The sequence below is a fragment of the Dacryopinax primogenitus genome (genome assembly GCF_000292625.1).
Source record: "Dacryopinax primogenitus strain DJM-731 SS1 chromosome Unknown DACRYscaffold_1, whole genome shotgun sequence".
Lineage (NCBI taxonomy): Eukaryota > Fungi > Basidiomycota > Dacrymycetes > Dacrymycetales > Dacrymycetaceae > Dacryopinax > Dacryopinax primogenitus.
The window spans coordinates 1,227,841-1,238,806 of NW_024467198.1; the positions used below are offsets into that span (position 1 = coordinate 1,227,841).

General features: G+C 51.5%; 2 protein-coding genes across 2 annotated transcripts; one reads left to right on the forward strand and one right to left on the reverse strand.

The window, feature by feature from the left end:
- The first annotated feature begins 1,860 nt into the window (after window positions 1–1,860).
- On the forward strand, window positions 1,861–3,037 carry DACRYDRAFT_19555 (Clavaminate synthase-like protein). Its single transcript, XM_040771565.1, has 4 exons — window positions 1,861–2,091; window positions 2,144–2,291; window positions 2,343–2,638; window positions 2,694–3,037. Exons 1-4 carry the CDS (start codon window positions 1,949–1,951, stop codon window positions 2,932–2,934), a joined length of 828 nt encoding a protein of 275 aa, XP_040633268.1. The 5' UTR covers window positions 1,861–1,948; the 3' UTR covers window positions 2,935–3,037.
- A 792-nt stretch (window positions 3,038–3,829) lies between these two features.
- On the reverse strand, window positions 3,830–9,869 carry DACRYDRAFT_61078 (MFS general substrate transporter). Its single transcript, XM_040775661.1, has 21 exons — window positions 9,781–9,869; window positions 9,663–9,728; window positions 9,597–9,613; window positions 9,456–9,539; window positions 9,368–9,406; window positions 9,257–9,314; window positions 9,107–9,202; window positions 8,703–9,054; window positions 8,526–8,654; window positions 8,224–8,476; window positions 8,078–8,173; window positions 6,815–8,021; window positions 6,591–6,763; window positions 6,181–6,539; window positions 5,239–6,126; window positions 5,106–5,183; window positions 4,957–5,053; window positions 4,640–4,899; window positions 4,406–4,582; window positions 4,178–4,346; window positions 3,830–4,120 (listed from the first exon to the last, which is right to left on the reverse strand). Exons 1-12 carry the CDS (start codon window positions 9,806–9,808, stop codon window positions 7,809–7,811), a joined length of 1,431 nt encoding a protein of 476 aa, XP_040633269.1. The 5' UTR covers window positions 9,809–9,869; the 3' UTR covers window positions 3,830–4,120; window positions 4,178–4,346; window positions 4,406–4,582; window positions 4,640–4,899; window positions 4,957–5,053; window positions 5,106–5,183; window positions 5,239–6,126; window positions 6,181–6,539; window positions 6,591–6,763; window positions 6,815–7,808.
- Window positions 9,870–10,966: the final 1,097 nt, after the last annotated feature.

Here is a 10,966-nt window from a genome sequence, read left to right on the forward strand (position 1 = left end):
AATAACGAAGAGTATATGATGTCTGTCATAAGCCTAGATGGTGGTCTAGGCAGTGGCCTGGTCAAAGGGTCACTGACAGAACAATTCCTGGGGTTCTTTGATTCTGATGGCAGAAAGAATGCCAAAAACAACACAAAGTAATTGAAGGGAAAGGGAAAGGCATGTGAGGCCACGTCTGTGGTGGATCTAGAGTTGGGACTTGGTGCTAGGCACCAAGGGATAGGTGACAGCATCCCTGACCCTGAAGCAAGTCACTTGTGCAGATGTGTGGCTGCAGTGGTGCTGTCAAACAGTTGTCTCACAGCTCAGGACTGGATGCCAGGCAAGCTGGAGGAACTTGTCCAGTTGGCAACCATGGGACAGATAGGAGGGATTTTGAGTGGCCCAGTGATGCAGCAGAAGGAGCAGGGACATGGAGCTCAAGAGGTATGTCCTTTCATTTGGCTCGATGATGTCTTGTAAGAGATTGTCATGGTGCTGTTTAATGGAAGTCGAGCAGCAACCCAATCTCATCTGAGATTGTCATGGTGCTGGTTGATGTATGCATGTGCTAACTTTGAAACAGGACATCGAGCTCTCCCTCATCCCATCTATTGGCTCCTTTTCCTCCTGGGACAGTGAATGCATCAAGCTATGTGCTCCAGACGATGTGCCCCCTCCCCTGCCCCCTTGTTCCTTGAGCTGCACAACTGGTCACACAACAGCTCACCATCCTACCACCACAGAAGCCCCACACAAGCCCATCTCATCGAACATCACACCATAGACAGGGTTGCCGCCAACTCTGCAGTGCCTCCTCAAGACTTTTTCTGGCATCTTCCTCCTGCCACAGGACATGGGGTCAATTGTCTCTGCAACATGGGCAAAGCGATGTCCCACAGCAGTCACTGGGTGACAAAACAATTCAGGATGCCACCTGAGGTGAGGATGTTCGACCAGCTGGAGTATGCAGTGTGGTGGGTGATGTATGTTGTCTGCCTTCCAGTCACACTGGTTGACATCATTGTGGAAATGGTCTGGATGTATGTGATCAGGCCATACCTGGCAGTTTGGTTCTGGGTGCTTTGTCAGTCCATTCTTTCATATGACACAGTGAGAGCACTAATACTTTCACAGTTATTATTACAATCTGTGCTGCTAAGCACATCAACGTGGCCAATGTGCTTACTGGGCTGTTGCAAGAACTGGCAGACAAGGGCTTGAAGCTCACTGGTTGCAAGTAGTTTCAACATGGTGCTCCTCTTCCGTGGGTATCCACTTTAGTATACACAGATGTAGGGTGGGACCCACCTTACCTTTGTTATGACATTCCTTCATAAAAAATACCTTCTCAATGCTGGACTCCATCAAACAGCACCATGACAATCTCAACACCCACTTGAGGTTTGATGCACTCAAATGGCAAAGTTCAAGCTCAACAAACAATGCTAACCTTGATACAATAATATATTAATATTAATGCATGACAGGCAAATGGAGATGTGAAGGTATATATTACATTTGCTAACTACAGCAAAGGTTGTTATGCTAGAGTACAGGGTAGGGCTGTCCAGCATGTCTGTGCTGAGCTAGGTAGCTATGTGTGCAAGGTGAGCTGTGCAACTACCAGATCTAGAAGGGCATATACATACTGTAGTGCTCTTGGCAGTCACCGCAAAGACCCTACATGCAGTGAATGAAATGCAACGCACAGCCACTTCGCCCCTTATCGAGATTGTGGACCCGATCGTGCGGACAGGCGGCGATGCTTATCGAACAGAACAATTGATTACCGCTCATCACTGTCTTCTGCACCGACCCTCCGTGTGCGACGATGTCCAACATTTCCATCCCCGTGGTCTCCCTCAATTCTCTTCCTGCTCCCTCAACTCTAGCGGACAGCTTGGAGCAACATGGCTTCCTTCAACTCTCTGACCCATCTCCCAAGTTACTCGAGCTCTCCAACAGGATGTTCGTTGCGAGTCGGAATTTCTTCGAACAAGAGAGCATAGAGGAGAAGACGCGCTGCAGAAGAGTGCACCCGGTGAACTCCGGATGGGTTGGACAGGGCGTTGAGAAGCTGGATGCGAAAGAGTCGGAGGATCTCAAGGAGTACGCTTTTGACTCACGAGTCTGCGAGAGTGTGATGGCTGATGAGAAGAAGAGCTTTCAATATCATGGCATATACTGAGAAGCCGAAGCAAACGATGCCGAAGATGTTGGAGGGTGAGGTACCCCTTATTGCAGACTTCATATCTGCTTGTCACGATCTCTGCATGGATCTGCTCGAAGGAATGGCTCTTTCGCTTGACGTTTGCATTCACCCTCCCTACTCGCTTCAAAGGTACTGACTTAGCACCAAGTTGGAAAAGGACTATTTCACCTTGCGTCACGCTCCGTCCGCTCCCTCTGGCACTACCCTCCGTCTCCTGTACTATCCCTCAACCACGACGACTTCACAGGCCCTCGTTCGCGCAGGCGCCCACTCCGACTATGGCTCTCTCACCCTGCTCTTCCAGCAGGAAGGATCGGATGCAAGTGGCTTGCAGGTGTTGCTACCCACCAACAAGGCTAGAGGAGAAGGGAGTGAAGCAGGCGAGTGGTTGGATGTGCCGGCGAGCCCAGAAAGAGTATTGGTTAATGTTGGGGATTTGATGGAGTGCGTCAATACCTAAGACCCTTGCTCAGACCTTCTTACCAAACCTGTTGTTTAGAGCCTGGACAGGCAGTCGCTGGCCCTCGACGATCCATCGTGTACTAGTCCCCGCGAACACCTTCGTTGGACCCCGCCTCTCGATCGCATATTTCTTGCAACCAGCAGACGACGTAAAGCTGCACAGGATTGGCACGCTTGCTGCTGGACAAGAGGAAAGGGGAGGAGGGAGAGTGTTTGAGGAGGGGATGACGAGTGGAGAGTGGCTGGCTAGAAGGTTTGAAGCTACTTATCGGAAATGAGGCAAGAGGAATCCGGTGCCAGATATTTTAAGGAATTTTGCTCGACTCGATTTCTTGGTTAGAAGGGTACAAATGGTGTGGTTTATGTACCGACTCTGTAAAAGATATGTAATTTGGGTGTCATTGTCCACTCCCATAAGAGAGAATTCTGCAACAGAATTGATTGCTCATTTGGCCACACGACCCCACTTCCGGTCACATGGATACCAACCCCTTGATACACGATACCACCAGATAACCAGATTCTGCCGTATGCTTCTCTTGTTCATCTCCAGCATCAGTTTTCGCGGTCTCATAATAATTGCCAAAGGCCAGTTATTTACGCAGATTACCCTTTCCATCGATATCATGATCAGTTCTTGTGAGTCAGTATCAGGCGTTAAAACATAACCTCTCGTCGTCCCTGAACGCCTAATCAAACTCCGGTCAAATTGTATGCCGCATGTAGGGCACATGGCGCCGGAATGCTTCCGTTTTGTCCATGGGCCAATCAGAGGATGAGGTGCCTGCCCGCCACTGGCACTAACAGGGGCCGAACGGGTGGGGGAGGAGAGCCGGTGCCTCCGCGGGAACGGGAACTGACAGGTCGACTGCGAACGAGCGACGCACCTGGCGCTCCTTGTTCCCCGATCCAGTTCAAAGTTAAACCGCTCCCAACATTTCGCACTCGCACGACCTAAATTTCTCCCTCTCGCCGACCCCAGTTTCGGCGCATGCACCACTAAACGCCCTTTCTTGCAGCGCGCTGCACAAGAGACTCCCACACCTCTCTGGACCCCCATCGGACTTAGACTTAGACCTGGACCCCCGCTTCCCTTGGAACCCCCGTAACACGGCGCGCATGACGTCCTACGGCGAGAAACCCATACCGCAGACGCCCATCTCGAGTCCGTCCAACTCCCCTCCACGCAAGAGCGAGTCTCTACATCCAGAGCGTGTGCGCAATAGTGAGCAAAAGGAGAAAGAGGTCAACAGGAGGGCTGTGATGCCCACGCGCCAGGAGGCTGGGCCAAACCTTGGTAGGAAGCGAAATCAGGAGCGGAGAGGAAAGACGAATGGCGAGCGACTCATACGGACGGAGAGGAAGGAAGTACACGAGGCGGACGATATGGAGCTTGACGATGATGGGTTGAACAAGCGTGGGAACCTTTCTAGGCTCGTAAATGGGAGTCAGAACCGCGTCAAGGTGAGTATATGCGCCCTGTGCTCTCGTATATGCGCGTTGATCATCCATTGCGGCCAGGTATATGAGCTTATCGAAGGTGGCTGGCGAGATCTGGGCACCGGATTTGTAACGACCGTGTACGAAGCTATCCGCGATCGCGCAGAACTAGTGGTCTCAGCAGAAGACGATGGGCATGAAATTTTGCGAAGGCCAATACACAAAGAGGACGTGTATCAGGTTACGCACGGTGCGCCTTCCCTACAGGCCCCCTATCTCAAAGCGCTGAATCTCATGCGTCTGCCACAGGTAATAACAGTAACCAGCGAGAATCGGAGCAGACGAATGACACTCAAGGTCCACCAACTCTCATCACCTGGACTGAGCCGGATGGACAGGACTACGCGCTCTCATTTCAGGATTCCGAGGGCTGCGCCGATGTGTGGGACTTCATCCTCGATGTGCAGACGCATATGCTTTCCAGTCGTTAGTCTACATGGACCATCGCACTATCATTTCTCTGACCTGTCTATCTTTCCCCAGGTGACGATGCCGAGTCCTCTGTATCTGGCTTATCTCCTCCCGCCGCGGCGTCATCGCCATTCTCGACGTCGTCCGTGAGCTCACCAGAACGTCTCCCACTACCCATATCCGATGTCCAGATAATGATCTCTAACTTGATTCAACATCAAGAACTTCCTGTTCCCCAGCTCGGAAATCTGCCCGAAATTGAGGCGGCGTTCAAGCTCGTGGGGCGCAATCCGAGCACAAAGCAGAAGCTCTGCGAGGCAATAGTGGCACGGGTGTGTTGGGGTTCATCTTACGGCTTAGAGAGGATGAGCCTGACCTTTGTTCCGTAGGACTTCTGGAAGCAGTGCATAGAAGTACACGATCAAGCTGAGGACCTCGAAAGTCTGGAAGACCTACACGCTCTGTGCAAGCTGGCGCAGACATTATGTAAGTCAGCCTGTTTCTCCGCGCCTTATGGTCTAACAATGTACAAAAATAGTATTGTTGAACGACCCTGGCATGTACGATTATATCGTCAAAGATGATGTCTTCCTCGGTGTCCTCGGGATGCTTGAATGTGCGTATCACGTCGCGTGCTTGCATATATGCTGTGGCTGAATATATGCACTCAGACGACCCTGATTTCCCCAATGTCAAGGCCGGCTATCGAGACTTTGTGCAACATGTTACCCGTTTCCGAGAAGTAATTGACCTGAAGGATGACGGCATTCTTCGAAAAGTGCACAACGTGTACCGCCTCCAGTTTCTCATGGATGTCGTCCTTGCCCGCGTTCTGGATGACCCGGTGTTCAACGTCCTGAAGAGTTGTATGCTCTACCAACAAGTTGACATCATCCAATACATCAGCGCGGACGACTCGATTCTGCGAGAGATCTTCTCTTATTTTGACGAAACCTCGGACAAGGGCAAAGCCAGACAGCTGGATGATCCTTCTAAGCCGGACAAACGTGGGGATCTCATACTTCTCCTCCATCAACTTTGTATGATGGCGAAGTCTGTGCAAGTGCCGTTGCGGATCACACTCTACCGCCGACTTGTCGAAAAGGGTTTGGTCAACGCCTTCAATTGGGGCCTTCTTTCGGAGGTACCTCAGATTCGGAGCGTAACGGGAGAGCTTCTCAGCGTAGTTGTCGACCACGATGCCGCCGCTGTTCGCAACTACATCCTGAACCAGGTCGGCGCTTCGGCAATCGGTGCGATACATACCCCGTCATCCCTGGCGGGTTCTGCAAAGCGCAAATCAACCCTCCTGGATACTATGCAGCAGCTAATGCTCGCACCGGGACTTGACGTCGCACTGAAGAGCCAGATGGCGGATGCGACCAAGACCTTGCTTGAGGTTATCGGAACGGATGGACCTGTGCCTCCGGACGCACTCGTTCGGGCAAGGGAAGATTCGACCATCGAGCGATTCCTTACATGGTTTTATCAGGGGGATCCTGTCAGAGATTTCTTCAGCCCTCTGCTGAGATTGCCCGAGTTTCAGCTAGCAAAGAAGGGTTCGTTACATGTAATGCATCCTACTGTGCAGATTTGCTGATCCTTTCCTCAAGATCCTCCTACCTTGCCACCCGGTCCCCGACTCAGCAAGCCACAAGTCCCGCACATTCTCTACCTCACCGAGCTGCTCGCAACTTTTGCTGTCCAGCATACGCATCGCAGTTCTTTTTTCATCATGAGTTCGGTCATCTCCTCGCGCATCGCCATGCTTCTGCTTGTCAAAGAGAAACAAATCCGCATCGCCGCACTTCGATTCTTTCGCTCTCTCCTCAAGGTCGGTAATCAGTTCATCTTTCGCCACTTAATCGGGAAGGACCTGTTCTTCCCACTTGTTGAGCTGGCTGGTAGGGAGTCTGACAATGACAGCCTTTTGTCGGCTTGCTATCAGGAGTACTTTGACTATCTCAAGAAGGTCGGAATACTTCCTTGTTCATGACGAGTATCCCTCTAACCATGTTTCTAGGAGAATATTCGCACTGTCATCAATGCCATCATGACGTCTTATCCGAGTACAGTCCGACAGATTGCGCGAGACAAAACGCCCATGGGTAGGATATTTGAAGGCCTGGTGTTAAGATGGGAGCAAAATACGGACAGCGCGACCCAGCAGTCGCAGCCTATTAGACCAGCTGCTGGGTACGTGTCCGCCTTTCCGCTGGACGAGTATCGACTGATGATGAAATATAGCGCGCCTCTCATGCGCTGGGGACAAGGCCAATCTGTTGAGATAGAGGAAGAAGACTACTTCAACGGTTCTGACGATGACGAAGAGATCGGGCCCATGCCTGCCGCTGAGACACCAAAAGGTCACAAACGCAAAGCTTCGCTGAAAGGGACCAATGGACCCACTCGGCTAATTCCACCACGCCCTGCATCTCTGGTCGACTACGACGATGACGATGATGATGTGCATAAAGACACTGGAGAAAACCCATCCAGCTCTCCTCAAGCACCATCACCACAAGAGCTATCCGCTGCTGCTCGAGGAGCAGATTCACCTACTGTTCGACACATTCTGCGGCCTCGTCCGTTGTATACCAATGGCATCAAGCCATCAAAGGGGCCACCCTCTCCCTCCCTACCGATACCTTCCATTGCTCGTCGTCGAAGTAGTCCCGCACTAGGTTCCGAATCTGCGTCCCTCCATACCCCTCGTAATGGTGTCAGGACGCCATCACCACCACCTTCCAAATTTGGACACAAGTCTCCACCGCCGTCACCTCGCGCCAGCTCTCGCGAATCGTCGCCGCCGCGCCCCGGTGAGAAACGAAAGCGAGATGAAGATGACGAAGACGATTTCCTGGGTGCCCTTGACCGCAGTAACAAGCGGCGTGGTACAGTGGAACAGATAGTGGATACTGGATTCACGTTGCCCAAGTCCATACCCATACTGGGAGCGAGCAAGGAAGAAGGCAAGAAGCTGAAGCTGAAGCTTGGCAAGTCTGCAATCAACGTTTCCGGCCCAGGAAGTATAACTCTCACGCCACCGCCTGCCGCGCCTGCTGCTGGGGTGGACAGCAAAGATAATGGATGAAAAGAGGTCATTGTTATCGCTGGATCCTTTCCTTTTAGGTGCCTAGATGACGCTGTCCTCTATAATATGTGTATCCTACATTCAAGCAATGTATCCGTATCAGCCCCCCGCCATGACGAGTTGCGCTTCATACTTGAGACGCAGCGATCAAGCCAGTCTGGTACTCTCGCGGTATTCAATATCCTTCTTCTCCACCTCAGTGGGACTATCAGTGCCTTTGTTCATCTCGCCTTCACCATACATGATGGTACCAGGCGGGAATGCCGAAGCAGCAGCGACCATGAGCTTCATGACTTCCAATTCATCATATGACCGGATCCGGAATCCGTACTTATGGGCCTGGTCGATGACCACGCCCACCTGTTGCGAGGATCAGGATCTTCACCTCGAGCTCGCTCTAGGAAGGAAATACAAACCCCATAAAGGAACATAGCCAAGTAACCGCTCATGGGAACCAAATAGGAGCGGGGTGTCCCAGCGCGGTCTGCCAATGCAGCTTGCGCAGGAGGATACTACATCCCATGAGCCATTTGACATGTCGGTGCGATAAATAAAATCGCACCCAAGCACCTCCTCCTACACCCATGACAATCAGGCTAGAGCCTGCCTTTGTCCACCTCCCTAGATTCTTCGTGCCAAGCGTGAAAATGACTGGGTACGACAAGCTCTCGAAATAGAACAGAAGGAAGAGGCAGACAACACCAGCTTTGCCACGTAACTCCGCTGTCAAGCAACAAAAGAGCGAGCAAGCTAGCCCGTGAATGGTGAGCATGATTGCAGGATCGATGTATTGAAGTATAAGCACGGAAACGAAACTAGAACGAAGTCAGCATCGAGTGCTCTGCGCCATCCAGCAATGCGTACCGGCCAACCGTAAACGTAATCTGACAGTATGAAAATAGCTGAGAAGCCGTAGAATCGTCATAATTTGATCCTTGCAGAGGGTCGGTAAGGTAGTTAACCACGAAGCTTGCGACGCCAACTTGAGCACCGCTACGTTATAACATCAGCTATGGTTACCGCGTCACTGACGAAGCCTACACATAAGCTGTCTGAGCAACCCATCCAAAGATGCAATGCCATTGTTGCCAGAAGGGCTTGGTATCTTGCGAGATTCCCGCGCCCTTTAGCTCTTCGGATAGTGCGTCTTCTGTGATCTCCGGCAACGGGCAGAAGAAGAAGAGAACATTGAGCACCAAGCCGAAGGCAGCAACAGCCAAGTACACCCATTGGACAGTGCCCAGACTGTTGGCGCTCTCACCAGTGAAGAACCAGCGAGAGGCAATCATAGGCCCAGCGAATGATGCGATGCCTTGGAATCCTTGGCTGAAGTTGAGACGTGCTGCTGCGTATTTGGGGCTCCCCAGAACAGTAATATACGAATTGGCTGCGACTGAACCAATTGGTAAGCGTTATCACCCTGCGAGATGATAAAATAATCTTGCCCTCCAGAGTTGAGAGGCCGCATCCAATGACGAAGGTACAGCCCACAAAGCCACCGTATGTCGAATATACAGCGCAAGGCCAGAAGAATACAGCACCTGTTGGAGTCCTCGGGTCAGTCAGAAGGCAGAAGGGGGATAATGACACGTTACCCAGTGAATAGAAAGTGAGTCCGAGATGAATTCCCTTCTTGTAGCCGTATCGTCTCATCTAACGTTTTCGAGGTTCAGAAAATGTTGTGGGTATAACCACTCTCTACATACAAACATGCCAGCAAAAGGTGGCCATCCGAAGTAGCTTCCCTGCAACGTTGTCAGCGAGAGTTCGGACATCCTTGGGTGGGCGTGATACAAAGTACGCAAGCTGCAGAAGCGTGGATTGGAGTTTCGAGATCCCAAATATCTCTTGGAAATGCTTGTTCAGCACATCGAGAAGCTGGAATACAATGACGTCAACCGCGTTGCAATGCCCGAAAAGCTTCGGCGAGCTTACCCCGTAAGCAAACCCCCCTGCGGTGACATCAATCGCTTCCATATAACCATGAAGTCCAGTACTTACATGTAAAGAATAGCATCGTGACCAACAGGAATGCGAAAGCCCATGTTGCGCGAGACAGCTCGGCGGCTGCGGGTCATATTACCGTACCGAAGCCAATTATTTGGTACGAAACCCGTACCTGTAACTCCCTTCACTTGGTGTACCATCTTTCAGTTTATGAATACACTGCCGCAAAACAAGTGAATCTCAGAGACCAGGCGATCAAGAACGATCCGGGGGACCAAGGGGGTTCGTATGGAGCCCCGGAAGGGTGGTTGGTATATATAGCGTAGGGATGTCTTCTCGCCGGACTCATTACAGGATAGCATGCGTTCCTGCGGGGGAGACATGACGAAGAGAAGCATTTGTTCCGGCATGCTGTCGGTGGGTCGAATCAGGGGTGTATGATGCTTCACCGTCTGCCTCCACAAAACATTCGACCTTCTTCTTTCGCCCCGCTTGGACGTGAGGAGAAAAAACTTGTTTCGTCTCCGACTGGGGCCGATACGGAAAGTGAGCTTCTGAGCTTCGCGATGATATTGCTCCGAAAGATAAAGCACATGGAGGCTCATCTCTGCGTCCTCATCGTTTGTATCACCAGACACTTGGGCGAATACACATCGAAGCAGCGTACCCAGTATCCCAGACCTTAACTTGACTAGTCCCGAGAGTGTGAGATGTTTTCGGAGTAAATCTCGGAGTAAAGGGTGGACCGACTGCCGGTTTAGGTGATAATCACTTGCGCTTCCGCGTTAATCCTACATTAATGTAAGGCTAAGAATATCCAAACTGGGAGTACCTCGCTCCTATAAGCAACACATGTAACTCGCGCTTCCAGCGAGCACTCCGACAGTCACGCAGACGTCCATATTGAGTGAGTCTAAGCGCCGGCGAGGGGACGAAGCATCAGCGGGCAAGCGTTTTTGCGGCTCGCGACCTGCTCCCACACATGACACGCGACGGTAACGGTAACCACTGCACGATGCGGGGGACAGTGTTCTCAGTCTCGAGGTACGTATTACTCGGTTGTGCGGGGTAACATCGTGCCATTTCCCCGCGCACTTGTGCTCACATGTCGTGAAGAAACGCACGTGAGGGAAGAGCTGGGTCTAGCCCGACCACTTCCCAGAGGAACAATGGTTGTGTCGTGACTTGTGTAACTTCGATTTATCCGCCAGATTCGTCAAGACTCTTTCATTGACGACCATCTATGAAGATTACGAGAGATCGTGACATCGCGGAATATAGGGTCATAACGTGAGAAACATACACTAGAACTTGCTAGAGAAACCAAGGAATGAGACAGGTTGGGGAAATTATGCAGA